Source organism: Vombatus ursinus, unplaced genomic scaffold, assembly GCF_900497805.2.
Source record: "Vombatus ursinus unplaced genomic scaffold, bare-nosed wombat genome assembly UNPS02014793.1, whole genome shotgun sequence".
Taxonomy (NCBI): Eukaryota; Metazoa; Chordata; class Mammalia; order Diprotodontia; family Vombatidae; genus Vombatus; species Vombatus ursinus.
In genome coordinates this window covers 11,740,211-11,761,961 of record NW_020954571.1, presented here as the reverse complement: position 1 = coordinate 11,761,961, position 21,751 = coordinate 11,740,211, and the positions used below count along the sequence as shown (strand labels likewise).

Genomic DNA, 21,751 nt, shown 5'->3' with positions numbered 1-21,751 from the left:
AATTAAACCGAATGGGTGAGGTGTGCTTCTTTTCAGGATGACTTTTTCAACAAATAGGGCTATTTTCAATACTTGGAAACAGCTTGGATGAATTTTGTAGCTGGAATCTGAGATAGTAATTAGTCCAAGGGACATGGCTCCGAATAGAATTGAGCTATTTTCCCCACCTGCTGACATTGACTGTCTAGTCATATGAAGGGTGCAATCAATTGGTGAATCTTAGTGCTTTTAGTAATATCTTCCTGAGAATAATAATACTTTCACTACCTGCCTTACAGAGAAGTTTTGAGAAAAATGAACTTTAAAGTACTTTGTAAATGTGAGTCTACATCTATTTCATGTTGTCAACAAGTAGACCCAAGTCATTTGTCAACAGGAGGTAAATTATATTTTTAAATTAGGATTTATGAATAGCTACTGTGATAAAGGTCAAGATGTACTCTTGATTCATAGCTTATTTGCTATCAATTGTGATCTATATTCTTTGGCAACTAATTTCCAAGGGTAAACAGTGAAAAAAACGTTCCATACTTTGTATACTCTAATCAGTTTTCTTTTCCAGAGCTAAAAGATGTAGCTGAGCCAAAATCATGCCCCAAATCTTATGATATGAACCTTTTCTTATATCAACACCAGCTATATGTTCTGAAAGCATTTGTGAGTCTCAGCTATCCGTGGGTTAAATTGTAGTGCCACAGGGCTATTGAAAATGATCAGTAACTGACTTGAGAGCAGGAATACTGTTCTTATCTTACTATGTAAAAAGGTACTATGATAGATTTTTAATAAATATTTGTTGGATTTAAGAGTAGAAAATTAAAATTAGCCTTTGGGCAAATTTTGAAGTATCAGAGAAAATATCAGCTTTGTAATTGACTGTGCAACAAGAAGAGATCCTGTGCCATATCCCTCCTTCCACTCCAGCCCCCCACCCTGCCTTTTTTTCACCTTATGCCAAAGCATGTAGTTTTAGAGTTCTAAGATGGTACTGTGTTGCAGTCTTGCATACAGAGATGAAAAGAGCCAGTCAAGAGATCATGGGGTTGGGGTGAAATGGGCAAATTTCTATAGAAGTGAAAACAAAAGTAAATCAAACTGCTTCTGAAAGCTGTTTAGTGTGATCTGTTCAAGAAGGTAGGCTTGGAATAGGAATCGGTTTTGAGGACTTTTTTCAGAATCAGTGAATCATTCAAGGCCTCGTGACTGTACTCTCTTGTCTGTGTATTATAGCAGCTTGTGGTAAGTTTTCTTTAAAAATAAACCCTGGGACCCATCTTTGTTGCAGAAGAGATTTTCAAAGGAAAATTACTTAAAATGGAAGTGGGCAGATAAACTTGTGGCAGCATGCCAGGGAAATTTCTTTGGAAAGAGAATGTAGGCAAAGAGCCTTTTCTGGAACAAAAGGAGGTGAAAGGTGGGGAAGGAGGTGTAGAGAAAGATTCTTTTAAAAAAAGATTATGATCTTGAGAAATTACTACATCAAAAGACAATTTTAACATTTTATTATGCTACATAATTGTCACCTTCATTGGACCAAACCAACTCTTGTCTTGTTTGGTAATAAATTCTTCCTTTATCCATGGATCTGACAGGTAAACTTTTCTATGCTCCCCTAATTTGCTTATGGTATCTTCCTTAATTGTCTAAATCATGTACCCATTTTGGCCTTGTTTTGGTATATGGTTTGATAACCTTTGTCGTAAAACACATTTAAAGCATTGTATTAGTGACTAGTCAGTCAGAATAAAGATATAAAGGAAGGGATCTGGGACAGGCAAACAAGTTTTGCTTTTGAATTGGGCCTTTCAAGGATGGGTAGAATTTCAGCTGAGAGATAAGGAGTAAGGAGGAGTAGAGGAAGGAAGGGCATTCTGGGCATTTTGTGGCCTCAGGGAAGTATAAAGAGAGGGAGGGTGGTATAATTTTGGAAAAGTATACTAGAGCTAAGTTGTAGAGGGTTTGAAATGTCTAGCCAAGAAATTTGAATTTTATTTAGTAGGCAGTGGGGAGCTATTGAAAATTTTTGAATAGCAGAGTGTACAGAGATGTGTTTTTTTAAGATCCTTAATCAGGCCAGTTTTAGGATCATAGATGTAGAGATTTTGGAAGGGACCTTACAGATCATATGGTCCAACCAGTTTGTTTTACAGATGAGTCTTGCCTAGAGCCACATAAATGGTAAGTGGCAGAGCCAGAGTTCTGTCCTAGGCCCTCTGACTCTAAATCCAGTACCTTTCTACTGTAGGAAATTTTGGAGGCAAAAACAGATTAAGAGACCATTATAATGGTCCAGAAGAAGAAATAATCGAACCTGAATAGAATGGTAGTGGTAGAGACGAAGAGGATAGACTTGAAAGATTTCAGAAGTTGACCACTGACCAGGATTAGGTGGTGGGAAGAAGAGAGTGGAAAAGATGACCCTGAGGTTTGGAGCAGAGGTAGCTGGGAGATTGTATCATTAACAGGAATAGGAAAGTTGGAGAGAGAAGCAGTTTTGCAGGAAATGGATATGACCAAAACTTTTGTTCCTTGAATATCTATATGATTTCTGGTAATAAATCAAAGAACCCTCAAGCCATCCTGCCCCCGTTCCTCTCCTTGACTTGAGCAGTATAAATGGTGCAATCATTTATTGACACAGATAGTTAGAGGATCCTTTATGTTAAGCCAGTGTTGCTTAAGCTAGAAAAAATGTTGTACTATATACCATGGACATAAATTTGGTAATGAGAGGAGGGGAGTATATAACCCAAATCAGCTAAGATTTTTATATAATACTTGGCATTTGTATGGTACCTTAAAGTATGAAGAGGTCTTTATGTACAAATGTATCAAATTTATGTGTCAAATGAAATATAATTTGATCCTCACAACAATCCTTGAGATAGATGTTGGCCATTATTCCCATTTTATATTTGAGGAAAGTGAAGTAGAAAGAAATTATGTGATTAGCAGTAGGAAGGAAGCAAGCATTTGTTAAATACCTACTAAGTACCAGGCACTGTGATAAACACTTAACATTTGATCTTCACTACAACCCTGAGAGGGAGATACTATCATTGTGGGTGTTTTGTTTTGTTTTTTACAGTTTTGGAGTTGAGGAAACAGGTTGACACAGCTAGTAAGTGTCAAAGGCCACATTCCAACTTGGTTCTTCCAGATCTAGGCCCAGTGCTCTCTTTGTTGTGCTGGACGTCAGTCTGAGGCAGACTTTGAATCCACATTTTCCTTTCTTGAAGTCTAGTGCTTTGTTTGCCACAACACAGTGCCCCTTATAGAAGAATGCATGATTCATCCCCAACCATATCACTCTTCCTCCCTGAGTTCTTTAGCAGTATGACCTCCACCACACTCTAGCACTTAGGTTTTTTGTTATTGTTGTTGCTGCTTATTGTTGTTTTTTTTCCTTTTTTGCTTTTTGGTGAGGCAATCAGAGTTAAGTGACTTGCCTAGGGTCACACAGCTGGTAAGTGTCATGTGTCTGAGGTTGGATTTGAACTCGGGTCCTCCTGACTCCCAGGCAGGAGCTCTATCTACTGCACCACCTAGCTGTCCCACTTATTGTTTTTCATGTGCATCCTTTTTTTTCACTTTGACTAGATTATGAACTCATATAATGGTCAGTGTTGATATCTTTGGTATCTCACCCAAGTGTAGCAGAGATATATATCTTAATAAATGCTTGACAAAATTTAGGTAATCAACATAGACTGTGAACTTACTATGTAAAGCACTATATTAAATGCTCTAAGGATATGGAAGAAATAGAAGGGAGCTGTCCTAGCCTTCAAAAAGATTTTAGTTCATTTAGAAGCTCAAAATATAAAAGCTGGCATTGTGTAGTAGAAACAATTTGAACTAGAGAGATCTGGATTCTAGTGCTGGTTCTGCTACTAACATGCTTTGTGACTTTTGGGTAATTCACTTAAACTCTCTGTGCCTCAGCTTCCTTATCAATAAAATGGGTATAGAAAACTCTTCTTACCTACCTTTAATTTTTCACATAGATATTTAAAGCCTCGACAGGGACTTTATTTGGAATAATTCATTGTGGCTAAACCATAAACTATCTGCCAAGGATTTTTTTGGTCTGATGTGAATTAGGCAGGTTGTTAATTATATACCTTAAGTAGAAGTCTTTCTGAGTTCACCATCAAAGTGAGATAGTACATTTAAAATGAACTTGAAGGATGCAAATTTTGTGAGTATTTGTATGTCCATATTCCACTACCAAAGAGCAGTTAGGTAGTGGTCCATGGATAGAGCTCTGTGCTTGAAATCAGGAAGACTCATCTTCATGACTTCAAATCCAGCCTCAGACACTTACTGGCTGTGTGACCCTGGGCAAGTCCCTTAACCCTGTTTGCCTCAGATTCCTCATCTGTAAAGTAATCTGGAGAAGGAAATGGCAAACTACTTTAGTATCTTTGCCAAGAAAACTCCAAAATGGGGTCACAAAGAGTTGTCTGACAGTTGAACAATTGAAAGAGCTGAACAGCAACAAAAATTCTACCACCACCACCGTCTCCCCAATAAGAAGAATTTCTTTGTTTATCCTATTAGAGTGTTAAGAAAAAAATGTTTGAGGCTCATAAAAAGCTTTCTTGTCGCAGAAATGCCAATAAGTATGGTAGATCCTACTAATTAAGTGGATAGTTTAAGTGTTATGGCATTGTATTGTCTCCACAAGAAGATCCTAACTGAATGCTTAATCTGCTTTTTTATAAGGTTACTTTTGATTTGCTAAAGGATGTCATGCCAAATTACTTATTTCAGAAATTCCCTGGATAAGTCTTTATTCTTCATTTGTGTAAGGAAAATAGATGGGAGAGCTTGCAAGGAAACAAGCATGAAATTGGAGGAGACTAGTCTTCATTCATGCTGTTAAGTAAATTCTGCTTTTGCGCTGTTATGTCTTTTATTTAGGCCTAGACACAGACCTTTCTCTACAAAGAAATAATGGTGCTTATTAAGTCATCAGGTAACAGTCTATCAATGGCAAGAAAAACACAATACTGGTTGAAAAGTATTAAATTCACCTATTAAACTGATTGTACTATATTTAACAGTTTCGTTTCTAATAAGGCTTACCTTTGATTAACCTTATGTTTTGTCTTTTTTTAATGAATTGAGCAACAGAAATTCTTAGTAGGTATCTTAACCAGATATAAAAGAAAAAAGTAGGGCAGCTAGGTGGCACAGTGGCTAGATTACCAGCCCTGGACTTAGGAAGACCTGAGTTCAAATACTGCCCCAGATGCTTACTAGCAGTGTGACCCTGGGCAAGTCACTTAACCCCAAGTACCTCCCCCCAAAAAAAAGAGAGAAAAGAAAGTGCTCAGATCAGAGTCGGCCTGAATCTGAATTTTTGTTAGGTGGTTGTTGTTTTTAATATCTTGAAGATGTATTCATTTCTGAAAATCTTGAGGGATCAAATGAGGTAATATTTATGACATGCTTAGCATAGTACCTAGCACATAGTAAGCACTTAGCAAGGCAGTGTTGGTACTAGTTTGTTAAATTTCATGTATACTCTAAAAAAACCAGGCTATATGTGATAGAGCTTCATGGTTTCATATGTAATCTTTTTCTGTTTTGTGTTTGGAAATGTTTGTTGCTGTTTATCAAGTTCTTGATTTTAAAAAAGAACATTTTCAAATATGTAAGGCCAAAAAGTGAACCCAAGACTCACATTTTACCCCAATTTGCAAAATTTGGGATAAATCAGAAATGAGAAATTTGATAGGGTATAATAAATACAGAGCAAGTGGAGCTGGGATTACCATTAGAACCTCTCTTACAGAGAGACAGGCAAATCTTTGCGGGGGAGGAGGGCGCAGCTGACGGAAGTGAAGCTTAAGGGCCTTGGAGATAAAATAAAGATAAAAATACCTTCAGCCCTCTGATTTTATATTAAAAAAAAAGTAGAGATAAGATGTAGCATTATATATCACTGTGGTTTACAAACTGCTTTCACATCTATTTTTACTAAAATTGACATTTAAATAGCACTTAGTGTTTTCGAAATGTTTTATGAACAATATCTCATTTGACCTGTCCAACCCTGAGGTAGATGAAGTGAGTATTATTCCTATTTTATAAATGAAGGTTCAACTGTTAGTGAGCATAACCTTGAGAGCTCATAGCAGACTCTGGAGTAGAGCCCAGGGTTCCAGTCTCCTATCTAGTACTCATTCAGTTATATCATATTGCCTTCTTACTTTTATGGGAATAGAAGTATAACAAAGTATAACATAACTGCAAACGTTCATGAAATTTATTTTACTTATTTATAACATAGTAGCCTGTGCAAGCCTAATGTTCCAGCCTTGAAGTCTCACTGTAAAGCTTCCAGGAGTTCACGGTGATATTGAGCAAGAAACAGTGAGCAAGGCACCTGACTGGTGAATTATTCCTGTGTAAGAAGTCAGAAATACCCCATAATTCATTGCCTTTTTAAAAAAAGATGAATTAAAGACTTAAAAATTCACTTTCCTTTCAAGTAATAAATGAACAGCAAAGGCAACTGAGCAAATTTCTTACCTTTGTTCAGTTCTTGGCTTGGGTTTTGCAGGAAGCTTGGAAATGGGATGAGTCATTTGCTCATTTTCTGCAGAGGGTGGATTGGAGAAACTAGAGATGGTGGCTGTTCTTGTTCTCTTTGAGTACATTGGGAAGAAAGCAGATACCATTAGAGGCAGTTCAATAGACTACTGGAGTGACTTTCCTTCCTTCCTTTATCCCCCAAGCCTTCTTTGTTCTTGGAGCTTAGTATGACATTTCTTACTGAAAAACAAAAAAAACCTGTGTGTATAGTATGAGGAAATTGACAAACCTATTTAAATACTGGGAAAGCACAAAGACAGTTTGCCAAGAATAAGAACAAGCTATTTGCTTAATTCTTGCCTGGGGGACTAAAACAAGTGAATAGTCCTGTGGGATGGAGCCAGCCACAGTGCTGGGCTCTATCAGCCACTATGACTTTGTCTCCTGAATGTGTGAAACACTAGGCTAGTCACTAAGTACATCACTATTGATATATCTTCAAAGTACTGACAGATTTCTAGAACTGAAAAGGATCTTTATTTCAGCACTCTAGTTTTATTGAGAAAACTGAGTCCTAGAGAGGGGAATTAGTCTGCCCAATATCACACTGCTGATTTTGAGCATAGATTGTAAAAAAAAACTTGTAAATTTTTTTTAATAGTCTTTGTTGGATTGTTTAATGATGAATTTCTTGACCTTGCTTAGTTTTTTTGTCTTGTTTTGTTTTTGAGAACTCACATCTGGTGTATATTTTATTGGCCAGAATTTTTAAAAACCTAATCTGTGCACAGTAGGCTACACGTTTACTTTTAGAGGTGTGTTTTATAGTTTTATTCAAGTAGTTAGTATTAGATTTCATTCTACTGTCTTTGGATAGAATTTACTTGACTATTCCTAATCAAAGTTAGTAGGATTTGGTAAGTTGGTATCAAAAAACTTTGATAAATATCCACAGAAGGCAGTCTTTGTTGCAGTTTCACACATTTGCCTCCCGTCCCCCCCCCCCCCCCCCCCCCAGTACTTCCTCTATGTTAGAGCAGGCAGCTGGGGAATCACATTCAGTGATTCAGATGCTCTCAGTTTTAGTATGAGTTCCTCAAACCACTATTGAAAACTGAAAATATTTAGCACATTATTAAGCCAGTAGTCTGCTTGAAGAAGCCTCAGCAAGTAAATCCGATAGGTTAACGGCTATGGAAAGGGTGAATATGGAGTCAGAGACGTGAGTCCAGGCCTTGTTTATAGTACTGCCTAGCTGTATGACTAGGCAAGTCACTGAACCTTTCTGAGCCTTTTGCTTCATATATAAAATGGCAATAATACTCGAATTGCCCAACTCTCACAGGGTGGTTCTAAAGAAAATGGTTGAAAAACCTTAGAATGCTGTGTACATTGAGATGTTGTGATAGAAGCAATTTAGGTTTTAAAATAACTCTTTCGGTGCCTTTAGTTGAGAAAAATTTGGCTGACCCCATTGAATGGGCAGCTGGGCTGTTTCATGCTAACCTAATAAGCATATACCTTTTCCCCTGACAACTCAAGACAACCTAATTTCTCTGCTCAATTAAGGATCTGCCATTATCACTGGAAGCATTCTTTGAGGTAGAAATGTGGCATGCTTGAGTTCAGTTTCCTTAGAATTTGAACTTCCATACTGCTTCAAATTTCTCTAAACATCCTACAGATTGTCTTTTCTCTCAAATCTGGGTTGATTGTAAACATTTTGTACCTCATTGAGATTAGTTCTTTGCTGATAAATATGGACTATTGAAAGAATTAATGATTCTTTGAGAAGTGTCCTTGCATTAACATGCCTTCCGTTCCAGCTACAGGAGTTCTTTATTGGAAGTTTTCTTCAAAGCTGGATTTCACAGTTTCACTTCCTAAGACAGAAATATATAAAGGAGTTTCACCTTTTTCAACACTGAAGTTTTAGCATCCTTGATTTCCTAGTTCCCTTTATGGTGAATGAAACATATGGCTGACACCTCTTCATTTTTTCTCAAAGAAGACCAATGACATCAGGAGGGTAATGTCTTGACTTGCAAGTGCATTGGATTGAAATGAGGCAGAGCTGTGCAATGTCATCAGCCTCACTCTCTCCTCCAGGTCTTCTGAGTCCAGTGGCAAGATATAGATCAGGACAACTGGAGGTGTGGACTGAATCACTTGGGCAGGAGTTGCTTTGCTCCTTGAAACTTTGCATATGTGGTTTTTGGCTGTTTGCAGTTGCCCACGGGCCTAGAGATTGGAATAGAAAATCTTGCTTCACTTCTGTGAATGCATATGCAATGAGGTATGCTTGCTAATATGTATCTATGAAGTTAATACTTATACTATTTACCTTCATTTTATGGTATGTCCTCAGTGATCTAGCAGATTACTTATTTGAAGAAGTTAAACACTTTATAAATGGCCCTTCAATTGCCTATGGATATTTATGGTTCCCATTTATATAGTACTTTGGAACTTAGAAAATACTTTACTCAAAATAATCCTATGAGATTGTTATTGTGAATAGTAATAGCCTAATTTTACAGATGAGAAGAGAATAAGTGACCTCGTCAGGGCCACACAGTAAGCATAGTGTCTCAAGCTTAAGGTCTTTGGACTCCAAGTCTAGTTGCTCTGCCCTCTTGCTTCCTCAGGTATTGCTAGCCTTGCCAACATTATAAGGTGTTTAAAGAAAATCACATAATTTATTTTTCCTATTTGTGTCCAGATTTATAGGTGCTTTTTACTTTTTTCTTTAATAGATCAGGAATTGAATCATATTTACCTGTTCTGCATCCCCCATATTTATTTTTCAGTTTAGGCATTTATCTTGAATTTCATATCTGACCTTAGCTGTGTGGTCTTGAGTAAGTCAATTCCTGAGCCTCAGTTTCCTACCTTCTTTACAGGGTTGTTACAAGGAAAATACTTTGTAAACTGTGTAAATGTAAACTCTGTCTATGTTCTATATAAATGGAAACAGTTATTAATTAATAACAAATGCTTGGTGATTGTTTCAGCTAGTTTGTTTCCTGACTTGATAGTATTCACTATCAACCAAGAAGTGTTAATCTAGTGTTTTACTGTGTATCTGACAGTATGACTATATGTTAAGGTTTTGCAAATTATTGTAGTAAAGCAGTGTTATATAGCTGTATATGCCTTTACTCTGGTTGAGATGGTTTTAATTGATAAGTGATGAAAAGAAAACATTTGGTCTGCTTGCCACTAAATTTGATATTTCTGGCAATAGTGTAGTGGGTACTATGACATAAAAAAATTAATAAAACCATGAGGCAAAGAGAGAAAACAAAACATTTTGAAGTAAAAATATTCTAGATGGATCTAAAGTGTACAGAATGGAGCATCCTATAAATTAACAAAATTGAGTTTCATATCCTAATCATAGAGACAATTCAAATGCTAGTAGCCTGTCAAAGTTTCACCAGACTTTACCACATCTTGAATTTTTAGACACTAGATTTTTTCCTATTACTATATTGGAACTACCTAGTTTCCTGATAGTTTCTTCTAAGAATTAGATGAATATATTCCAGGTATCAAGTGAATGTACGGAGTATGATAATGCCACTTTCAACTTTTATCAATGAGAGATAAACATTAAGGCATTTGACTTGCTTTCCCATCCTTGTATTAGATATCTAGGAAATGTGTATGAAAGCCATGATAAAATGGTCACTTTGACATCAAGAGATTTGTACTCCAAAAGTAGTTGACCATTACATTTATGTACCTGTGTATTAAGAAGCAGATGGCCAAACATGAATCGCTTTTCTTTCTTTCTTTTTTTAAGGCAATTAGGGTTAAGTGACTTGCGCAGGGTCACACAGCTAGTCAGTGTCAAGTGTTTGATCTGAGGCCGGATTTGTACTCAGGTCCTCCTGACTTCAGGGCTGGTGCTCTATCCACTGCACCACCTAGCTGCCCCTATGAATCGCTTTTAGAGGAATGATTATGCTTCCAGTATTTAGAAAGAACTGTGTGAAACAGCGTGTAGGATGGATCTCTAGATATCTGGTTAATGTTACCAAAGAGATTCCACAACAAATACTTTGATAGATCCCGAGTCAAGTTGTAGGGAGTTGAGTCTCTGCTAGTTATTCTCCTTGTCGATTCTTTGAGAACAGAACCTCATCTGGAGGTTGCAGGCACCACTTCCCTGCAGAATTGTTGGACTGCATGCAGGAAATCATCCGGCTGTGCACTCTTGTGATTGGAGGACTATTGCTGGTTTGAATAATGAACATGTTAGTGTCGGTAGAGGGGATTGGCCAGGCGCTGCTGCAGTGAGAATGCAGGCTGGATGCTCAGGTCTTCAGCTTGTCTGATCATTAGTTGATTTGGGGACGGCTGGTTAATTGGGAGCACTAAGTGGCTTCTATCACAGGGAGGGTTGTTTTCTTTGCCTTTTTTTTTTTTTAAATAAAGCTAAGTACCTTATCATCTTTCGTCTGCAAGGGTAGGTTTTCATCTTCAGCCTTTTTATTTATTTTTTTTTTCCCCAACAGCCTGGTGAAGCATCTTACCATAAGCTACTTCTCAGGCTAGGCACGACAGCAGTAACAGCAAATTTGAAAAGGGAGGAAGCAATTGCTGAAAGCATAGTTTCTTCAGCCTTGGAACTCCTAGGTCAAGTCTTTTCAAGCTGCTGTGTAGCCTGTAACATTTGGTATTGTGGCCACATCCCTCCTTGAAAGTGAACAGTCACCAACTGCGGAGTTTTTCTTGACTGGGAGATTGGAGGGAGCAGTGATGCTGCAGATGCTCTGGCATTTTCTGTCTAGTTTTTTCCCTAGGGCTGTGTGCCAAGGCTCTACAGAGAGAAAAGATAATGAAGCCAAAGGCAAACAAGATTCTGCCCAGGGAGACCAGGTGTCAAACCTGTTGGGGAAACAGGACAGAGGGGCTGATTCCACGGAAAAGAGACCAACCATTTTACTAGTAGTTGGACCTGCAGAGCAGTTTCCTAAGGTAATGGCAATTCTGAGAGGCTTTCCTGAATAAGAGGAGGAACTAGGGGTCATTTCCCTGGGATAAATCATCTAGGGAGGTTTGAGGTTCTGTCTGTGTGTGTGTGTGTGTGTGTGTGTGTGTGTGTGTGTGTGTGAGAGAGAGAGAGAGAGAGAGAGAGAGACTGAAAGAGAGAGGAGGTTTTCAGCAGAGGAGAACCAATTTGAGCTAGAATTAATTGAGAAGTCTGTGTTTGGTAGGAAATTTTATAGCTCTTGTAAAAACTTCATTCTTCCAAGATGAACATATAGAGGTAAAGAAGTTGCTTTCAGTGGAAGATTTACCTCAAGATATACCAATTCAGCCCTAAAAGCCATTTTAAAGTCCTGTAAAAGTGTCAGAGTGTCCTACCCCATCTGAATGAGTTGGGGTAGCCTGAGCCAAAATGAGAATAGATTGTACTTTGCATGTTCAGTTTAAACTGGAGCTGAGGAGATCAGTCTTTAATTTTGTGTATCATAAAGGTCAGACTCCCCTTGTCTTGAGCCTGCAAAAACTGTCCTCGCCTTTAAAATCTAGGAGAAGAATAAAGGGATTAAAGGGGATGGAAGGGTTCTGGATATTGAGATTCTCAGTAGAGAACAGTCAAGACAGTAAGATGACAAGTCTGTCCTGAGAGCTGATGATCTTTATGGAGTGGGGTACATCTGTACTTAAAAGCAGCTTAGTCATTTGTACATTTAAGACTATGAAGTGGTTTGTAGGACTAGGTGTTAAAATTGATATGTGATAAAGCCTCCTACTTAAGGTAGTAAAATCCATGATTATTTCTCTATTTGCTGAAATTTAATTTTGAAAAACAAATAAAATACTTCTTTGACCCAATACTATGTCAGGCTGAGAAGGAAAGGTGATTTTGTCCTGTTAGAAGCGAAGTCATATCCACCTCTCCCTGCTGTATCAGGGACTTTTGATGCAACAATTTTGCAAACAATCCTATTGGTTCTGAGGCAAAATTCTACCTTCCTGTTTAAATTGTGGGTTAGTTAGAAAAATTTTATGGAGTTTATATGATAGTTTTGATCATATTCAAGCAATATGCCTATTGATTACTGGAAGAGGTTAGGACCATAGCAGTTGTGTTATCTTTTGTGTAGTACTTTTATCTTCCTGATAGCCTTAGATGTCCAGCTAGCTGGCTTTTTGAATTTACTGATTTTTCATTACTGATTAACTTATGTTTCCTATACCCATAGTAGAACTTTCTGCATAGAATCAACTGTACTTCTGCAGAAAGGTCCTTGTAGTCTGTGAAACTGTAATAGTCAGAAAAGAGCATGAGTCCCACACTTTTTGGAAGGGGGTGGGGGAACATGGGGGTGTGGTTAGAGAGCTGAGGGATTTGCTGAACTAGAGAGTAGTGAATTTGGGTTCTGGAGAGGCAGGGCTGGATTTAACTTGTATTTTTAACCACCATATCCCAAAAGATAATTTAAAGGAAGTAGGAAAGTGGCACATTGGAGTTAAAGAGTCCTGCTAAAAGCAGAGAAATCTAGAATTGGATGCAAATAGAACTACAGTATCTATTGCCTAAAATTTTCCCTTGTTGCCTGTTTATATTATGACTAAATCTGGAAGTAGTTTAAGGTTGGGTTGTATTTTATGTTTCTCTGCCTTCTGGGGTCAATCAGCCAACCTGAATTTTCCCAGAGCCCCCACATTTAGAAGTAGTAAGTGCTGAGTATGGTATATGGAACATGAGGGTGTAAAAAAAAAAAACCCGTCATTTCCAAGTCTCAGTTTCCTCATCTGTTTGTTGAGGGTATAGGAATAAATGATGATTTCTAAGGTGGCTCTAAATCTAGCTCTAAATTCTAGTTCTAAATCGCATATTTCTTTTTTTAATTGATGAATTCTATTTCAACATAGTTAATACAAACATATGTGTATATATATATATACACACTGCCATGAACTAGTTTAAAAAAAAACTACACAGAAGAGTGTTTGCAATGGATAGTTTATACCCCGTATACTTTTGTCATTCATCTTTACTTAAAGGAAAAGAAGGCTCTGTACTTTAATTTTAAGGAGATAGGACCAGCATCGTCCATTGCTAAATCCCATGATTCTATGAACATAGATTCTGTTTTACCTATAAACAAAGAGGTTGGTAACCTGAGCTTTGCCTTTTTTTCTTTCCTATGAAAAGAAGTCTCTAGAATGTTGAATGAACCTTTATAGAAAAGTTCACATTGGTTCTTGGGGTTCAAAAACTTCCAGAGACATAACTGTGTTTTGCTTCTTTTGCTATTCCCCAATTCTCCCCACCCAAAAAAATGTTTAAATATATTTGATATTGAATCTCTGTCATCCCTAGAAGCATTTGCCCCAGGAACTGTTCCAATTTTTCCTTTATATCTTTGTCTCATAGTTAATCCTCAGTAGGGGAAAAGCAGTTTTTCTGGAAACAGAGATGTTTTCTGTGGCTTTGGAGTGTTTAAATCTTGAGGGACTGGCTCTCTTTTGAAAAGCTCAAAGAGTTCACTCTTTGTGTGTCTAATTGCTAAGGATAGGCTGGTGTCATTGGAAACGCAGCACTGTGCAGTCATGGTAACTGGTCATCAAATGATACTGCAGCTCTCGTGGCGAATGATGTGGGTTAGCCTTAAGGGTAGGTGAAGCTTGAACCAAGCCGATGGTTTTGGCTCCTTAACTAATTAGTACTTCCGGAATTAAACTGAGTCATTGCAAATGGGGGTGTATGGGGGGGTGCTATTTGACCTTAACCCAATACTCAGAAAGCTACCTGTACCTGCCCTTTTTCTTACATGTGATATTCTGTCACGTACTTCACTAGTATGTGAACAGGCAGTATAGCAAGTAGAAGCTGTTGGTGACGTTACTTGGTCTGGGGGTGAGAAGATATCTGTGGGATAAATTACTGGTTTATAGGCCAAGGGAAAAAGCTGAGCTCCAAGGGTATCTAGAGTTAGTATCATTGTTTGAGGAGCCTATTTTTTGATGGAATAAGAATCAGAGGAGACGGATAACAGTATAATAAATTAAAATAGAATATGGTAGGATAGAGAAGAATCAGAGATAAGATAATTGGGGAGGATTTATGGTTAGCTGGAATCTTGGCAAGATTTAATTCGGGTATGAATTGTTAATAGTGGAATATAAGTTCTATTTTTGTTTTCCTTTTTATCCCTATTGGATATATCTAGAGAAGTTGCTACACATTTTTGAATCTTAATTTAAGTAAGTTTGACACTTCACTAAAACCCTTGTATTACACAACTAAAATGACCTCTCACAAAATGGCATTTTTAAAAAGGGTGTGTTTAGAAAGCTGGAATATGCCTTGTTGCTAAGGTTTCTGTAACTATCTTGCAGGCAGTTGACCAGTAAGGGGCCCCATTCTATTCTGAATTCTAAAATCTCTTGTTGGCAATGCCTGGTCCTTGGCACTGTGACATGGTTTGTGTAATGGAAAGAGTATGGGACTGTATTATAGCCCTGAATCTGATGCTAACTAGCCCAGTGGCCTTAGGTAAGTCATTCCCCCTCTCTGGATTTCATTTTCCTCATCTGTAAAGTAAAGGGGTTAGTCTAAATGGATTTCCAAGGCACTTTACACTTCCAAAATTCTGTAGGGGTTTTTTTTTTTTAAGGACATTAGTTTGTTTATATGAAAATTCCTTTCCAAAGTTTCTGAAAATGGAGTTCAGAATTAGTTGTGAAACTCAGCAGCGTTAGTTGTGAAAACAAACACAATGGTTTGTTCAAAAGAATGCTATGGCATCCAAACTGAACATTTAAGCTATTGTATAATGGAACCCTTCCATAACAGCTCTTAATAGGAAAATAGGATTTAGAGCTAGAAAGAACCTCGGGAACCATTTAGACAACTGTTTTGGAAGGAAAAGGAGACTTTGGGGACAAGATGAATGCCACCCAGATTCCATTTTAACACCCTTTGTCCTATGATACATGTATTTTTTAATACATAATATTGTAATTGGAAAGATATAAGTTCTTTTTTAGAATTGAATTACTTATATTTATGAGTTTAATATGTAATCTTCGTAATGCAAAGATACAGATTTTATTTCTAGAAGGTATAGATTAGGTATTCCAAAACATAGATTTGTTTTGATATTTTTTCAGATGAATTTTGCAATTCTGTCAGAACAGAGTTGACTTTTATTTGCCAAAACTATTTGAAGCAAAAATTTCATTGGGAGGTGACCCAAACATCTTTACATAGATGTTTAGAATACTTTTTATTTTAGCAAATTAAAAGAATCCATTTAAAATTTTAACTCTTTAAAATTATAGTTATTGATTTCAATCCTTGCCATTATAAGAATTAGATTATATTAAAAAGCACTGCAAATATGAATAGTTTCTCATTGATCTTCCCATTATGTGTAACTCAGTGGGATGAAGACTACACACATCTGGCTAAAGAAGGAGTGGCAGCATTTCCAGTTGATGACATCATCTCCAATTCATACTGGGCCTTTCCTTTCAAGTACTCAGAACACAGAATCATTCAGATCTGCAGTCTTCACCCAAAAAAGGATGAACTATATAAATAACTTTCCCCCACACTGAATTATTTAAGATGTTCTGTATTGCTAATACAGGCTTGGAGCCTACAACTCTGTGTCGTATTTTTAGGTCACAGCTGGCTTAGATGATTCTGGGGAGACAGCAAACTGGCACCCCCTGTATCTCATCATCACAAAAACCATTTGTGTGTTTAAAGTGCTTGGGACCCCCAGGTAACTTTTTAAGGGTTATTTGTGATCTCAGGTTGGGGGTTTCCAGGGGGACTCCTGGAAGAAATTTGAAGTTCTGTAGGGACTGAAACTTAGTCCTTTGCAGGGTTTCTTTGGACCAGGAGCCTGCCTGAATTCTCCAGGAATGAATGCTTAGGTTGACTGGGGCAGGGTAAGTCTCTAGCAACCCTCTAAGTGTTCTTTCTCTGTTTTAAGCATGAGATATTCTACCACGAGACTAAAATATTTAATAATGTCAATTTTCTAGGATAAGTTCAAACTTTTCCTTAAACTCTACTTTTATGTAGTGAATTAAACTCATTCAATTAATGATAAATGTCACCCAGCCTTCTCCATTAACTATACTGGGATTATTTATCAGAAGGAGAAATCCACTGGTCTATGAAGCATAATGTGATGGTGGTTTTTTGTAAGAATATTGTGTTTAAAAAAAAAATAGGGGGCAGCTAGGTGGCACAGTGGATAGAGCACCAGCCCTGAAGTCAGGAGGACCTGAGTTCAAATCTGGCCTCAGACACTTGACACTTACTAGCTGTGTGACCCTGTGCAAATCACTTAACTCCAATTGCCTAAAAATTAAAAAAAAAATAGTAAGTGATCTAGGCTGTTTGTTCATCTTGGGGACTAGGTAAAAAAAGATATACTTAAATAAAAGAGAATAGATCACATCAGTGCTTTGGATGAGAAAGAGTTAATGCTGGGGAAGTAGGTGAACAGTAAGAGACTGAGGCTGTTTGTCCATTTTGGGGACTGGGACCTCGAGTAAAAAAGGTTTTCTTTAATAGATCACATCAGTGCTTTGGATGAGAAAGAGTTAATGCTGAGGAAGTAAGTGACGCAAAACTTACCCTGTACAAATCTAGATGTTGAGCAATCTTTGGAAGGGTGCTCTTGTCATTGGGTTAGCTTTCATTGGCTGCTTGGAAAGGATTTACTGTGGACTTTATCAATTAAGTAAAAGGGCAGGGTTTGAACAGCCAATGACAGCTGAGCAGAGATAGCTCAAGTGTGAGCTCACTAGACCGGCACCGGCATTTCCATTCTTCACGCTGAAACTTCTCTTGGAGGATTGTTAAGCTGTTTGTTCCTTCAGTGGCTGAGCACCCAGGCTCATTATCAAAATGCTCTGCCTGTGCCTCTATGTGCCGCTGATTGGGGAGGCCCAAACAGAGTTTCAGTACTTTGAATCCAAGGGGCTTCCTGCAGAACTTAAATCCATCTTCAAACTTAGCGTCTTTATCCCCTCTCAGGAATTTTCCACCTACCGACAATGGAAGCAGGTGTGTATGGATCATCAATTTTGGAAGTGAAGGAAGTTAAGTGTTGGGAGAGGGGAATAACTTTTGAGGTGAGAAAGAAAAGGTAGATATAATATGAATGTAAGGGATACAGTTTGTTTAAATGAAAGAATGTATAAAATATGAGACTTTTTTTTTCAGTTGGGTTGAGCCAGCAGCCAGTTTCTGTTCTTTGTCATCAGAATGACTAACTTCCATGTGACTTAACTAGGCAGGCAGGAATTTCGGGAAAACAACCTTTCGTGTAAATTAATCCTAGAAAATAAATTATTGTGTTCCAAGTTATTTCCTTTGAATTGAGAAAGATAGGAAGAGGTCTGGGAATAGCATGACAATCGCAAAAAGTCTTGGTCCTTTTATGATTATTTACAGAAACCAAAGGCCTGAAAAGGTTAGTTTGAAGGCTTATTGTAAAATACCACTTTTTCTTTTTTAAAAAAGTATTATTTATCTATTTTTAGCACTTTTTCTTTTTAAATTTGGAGTTCCAAATTCTCTCCTTCCCTCCCACGACCTCCCCCACCCACCAATAAGGCGAGTAATATGATGTCAGTTATGTTGTATAGAGTGTTAATGGTTTATATGATCCTGCTTATAGTTGATGTAACTTTTTGTCGAATCTTATGTCAAGGATGTTTTTCCTTACTTAGTACAGATAAGCTTTCTTTCTTCTCTAATATATAATCTAGCCAGGGCAACTGATATGCTTGGTAGTTGGTTAAGGGAATTGCTAATATGTCATTAGGAACTTGTCTGTCAGTATCTTGAAGCACCAGTATATGAAACAAATGTTTGTTTATTAAGTGAATGAATGAGAATAAACATTTGCTTGTTACTCATCCGTCCTGTCAACCTCATTGTGATAGATTTAGATGAGCTAGATCCATTTATAATGATTTAGTACAGTTGTCCTTCTGGAATAGGGAAGGGAAGGCCGGGGTTATTCTTTCTCTAAAGATAAAAAAAGTGAGTAAGTAGTGAGGCTTGGAGGAGGACCTTGAATGATTGCCTTTGCACCAAATACCTGCCACCTGGATTTACTACCAGGTTTTCTTGCTGAGATCCAAACATGAAATGCTTTTTACACTGATGGAGGTGATAACAGAGAACTCCCATTCCCATAGTGTGCTTTATGGCTTATGAAGAAGTACTTTCCTCTCAACAAAGCCGAAAGTTAGGTTGGATTTTTATCCTCGTGTTACAGATGAGGAAATCGAGGCCCAAAGAAGTAAAATGACTTGCCCAAAGTCTTATAGCTAAGAAATGGCAGAGCCTGGATTTGAAAGACTCAAATCCATCAATTCTACACTATAGGAAACTGGAATGTGCAGGTACTACACTTACTTATCTAAAGCAGAGAAGCAGAGTTGTTTGGGAGCATTTTGAAATGAGCAATGAGAAGTGGTCTGAATCACAATTGTCAACTTGAGGGAATAGCCTATTCTGGCACTGCATGGGAGGCCATAGTCCAGGCGTTGAAAAGTTCAGTGGATGAGGTTTGCCACTACCCTTAATGGAATCTAAATGCCATCAGGCAGCAGATAACAGCTGAAGTATATAATAGCATCTCTTTGCCACCCCAGCTCATCTGCATTTATTTTTTTGGAACGGTTTCTAGGAAGTAAGTGTCTTCATTGGCAGGAAGTCCTTTCTGCACCTTTAATTGTCTGTGCAGTCTTGTTGAGCTTTAGACTGGCTGCCAGAGGGCAATTAAGAATTGACTGTTCTAATAAGCCAGCTAATAGGCTGACTCGCTTCAAACCTCACCTTTAAAAAGCTAGTCCTGGTACTGATTTGCCAGTAATTATTTAGGGAACACTTAGAAAGGGAACAACGATTTATCTGTCTGTCTGTCTGTCTGTCTATCTATCTGTCTATTTTAGTGATGCTTGGCTCCATGAAGTATGTCTCAAGGCCAGAGCAGCAGTTCAGGAGGTGCCGCAGATTCCTCTGTAATCATCCTTTCACACTGGAATCTCTGTGAAATGTTCTCGCATTACCAATCATCTAAAAATGAATGCAACTGCTGAGTACAGATAACTTAACTTCAGAGTAAGCCGAGGGCATTTGTAATTCCTTACTTAGCACATATAAGCTTTCTTTCTCCTCTAATTTATAATCTAGCCAGGGCAACTGATATGCTTGGTAGTTGGTTAAGTGAACTGCTAATATGTCATTAGGAACTTGTCTGTCAGTATCTTGAAGCAGCAGCATTTATAAGAAACAAATGTTTGTTTACTGAGTGAATGAATGAGAATAAACACTTGCTTGTTAACACTCATCCATCCTGTCAAACCTCATTGTGGTAGATTTAGATGAGCTAGATCCATTTGTAACAATTTAGGACAGGTGTCCTTCTGGAATAGGGAGGGGAGGGCCAGGAGTTATTCTTTCTCTAAAGATAAAGAAACCAAGTCACTCTCAAAAAAAATGAGTAAGTAGTGAAGCTTGCAGAAGCACTTGAAACTTATGGCTATTGAAAGGTTCTCTGTAAAATAATCTGAGGTTCTAACATTTCTAAGGTTGTTATAGGCATCAGTTAGATATTACCAAGTACAGTTGCCATGGAAGAGCATTAGGCTTTTAAATACCCAGTTGAGAGACCTGATATTATGCACATCATTCTTGCCTGAGATTAGGTACTGGCAGTACCATTCAACACATGCCCAGGAACGCTCCCCTTGGCCTCCTAAGATTGGGCAGTATCTCTGCCAAGCAAGAACTGCCAAGATCCAGCAGAATTTTTTTATTCCTCCGTGTTGGGGTGGGGTGGGGGGGTGAGAGGAAATCAAGAATGGGGAACCAGACTAGATTCTTTTTGGGCTAATTCTATTTCTAAGGTTGGGTTAAAGAGAGAAGCAGAGTTCCTTTCCCTTGAGGCATTTAAGTTTACTTAACTGCGTAATCTCAAGGTCTAAGTCTAAACCTCCCATTGCTCTATAGACTTGTCTCTGTGAGAGCTTCTTCCCTCCTAGGAGCTATACTAGGGTCAGTGTGAAAGTACATAACTTCCAGGTAGCTAACTGGCTAATACTGGTTGTACAATAAGTTGGCCTTCAGGTCACTTCAAAGAACCCTGTACTTTTCCTTGGTGCTGTGTCTTAAGTTTCTTTCCAATAGTCTATTCTCTTTTTTCTTTGCCTGTGAGGAACACAGGCTACATTTAGACAATGGATTTGGGACAGGTTGACCTGAACTTGGTGACTTGTGTTTTTCATCTTAAGTAGTAACTTTGAGAAGCTGACAGAATTCCATAGACTGAATGAAACAGTGCCTTGAAAAAGGAACAAATAGATTTCCCTGTGATATCTGGGTAGCCCAAGTGTACTACTTGGCACAGCATTTTGCACTGATGGGTATTGCATGGGGAGTGGGGGCACAGGAGGTGGGAGGTATGGAGGTATAGTCTAGCTAAGGAATAAAACCATACTTTTTCTCCCTCCCCCCCCCACCTCAGAAAATTGTAAAAGCTGGAGATAAGGACCTGGATGGGCAGCTGGACTTTGAGGAATTTGTTCATTATCTTCAAGATCATGAGAAGAAACTGAGACTTGTCTTTAAGAGCTTGGACAAAAAGAATGATGGTAAGGCTTAGGGTCATTAGATTGGCCTAGTTAATAAACACAATTGCTGACCAGGTTGTTGGCACAATTTCCACCTGGTATGCTTCTCTGCCTGCCCACCCAGTTTGGTTTTCTGGACATTTGTTCTTAGCTCGTTGGCTTTTATTATTGCAGGGCGCATTGATGCTCAGGAGATCATGCAGTCCCTTCGGGATCTGGGGGTCAAGATCTCTGAACAGCAGGCTGAAAAAATCCTTAAGAGGTAAGTAGTTAACCAGTCCCTGAATTCAGTTTAACACATGTGACAAAAAGAACAAAAGACTCATTCTGATATTAACCCTCCCTGTAGTTGTCCTCTTGTGTTTTGACTGTAGTGCCTTTCCTACTACTACCCAATCTCTGTTCATCTGTACTTTGACTTATCATGATTGAAAAGAATGAATAAATAAGCCTATCTTAGAAGCGATCACCTTTTTTAGCCAAGGGTTATTGTTCATGGGAACATAGAGTTAGAGCTAGAATGGCCCTTCTTGGATACCTAACCCCACCCTCTCATTTTACACACGAG

The 21,751-nt window shown here is 38.1% G+C and overlaps 1 protein-coding gene and 1 long non-coding RNA gene across 5 annotated transcripts in view; one reads left to right on the top strand and one right to left on the bottom strand.

Annotated features, from left to right (window-relative positions):
* SLC25A25 (solute carrier family 25 member 25) overlaps positions 1-21,751 on the top strand; it is a 29,601-nt gene that overhangs the window by 1,242 nt on the left and 6,608 nt on the right. The window contains exons 1-4 of one of the 4 annotated variants that reach the window (XM_027869589.1): positions 17,523-17,602; positions 19,504-19,672; positions 21,078-21,204; positions 21,358-21,445. In XM_027869589.1, coding sequence (XP_027725390.1) covers positions 21,381-21,445 — 65 coding nt within the window. In that variant the 5' untranslated portion in view covers positions 17,523-17,602; positions 19,504-19,672; positions 21,078-21,204; positions 21,358-21,380. Of the gene's footprint in view, positions 1-11,222; positions 11,533-17,320; positions 17,603-19,503; positions 19,673-21,077; positions 21,205-21,357; positions 21,446-21,751 lie in introns of those variants that run through there. The other 3 variants (XM_027869587.1, XM_027869588.1, XM_027869586.1) reach the window with 3 other exon arrangements.
* On the bottom strand, positions 6,256-6,698 carry LOC114048567. The gene is made up of 2 exons (XR_003569776.1): positions 6,544-6,698; positions 6,256-6,415 (listed from the first exon to the last, which is right to left on the bottom strand). It is a non-coding gene; the product is annotated as an uncharacterized LOC114048567 (long non-coding RNA).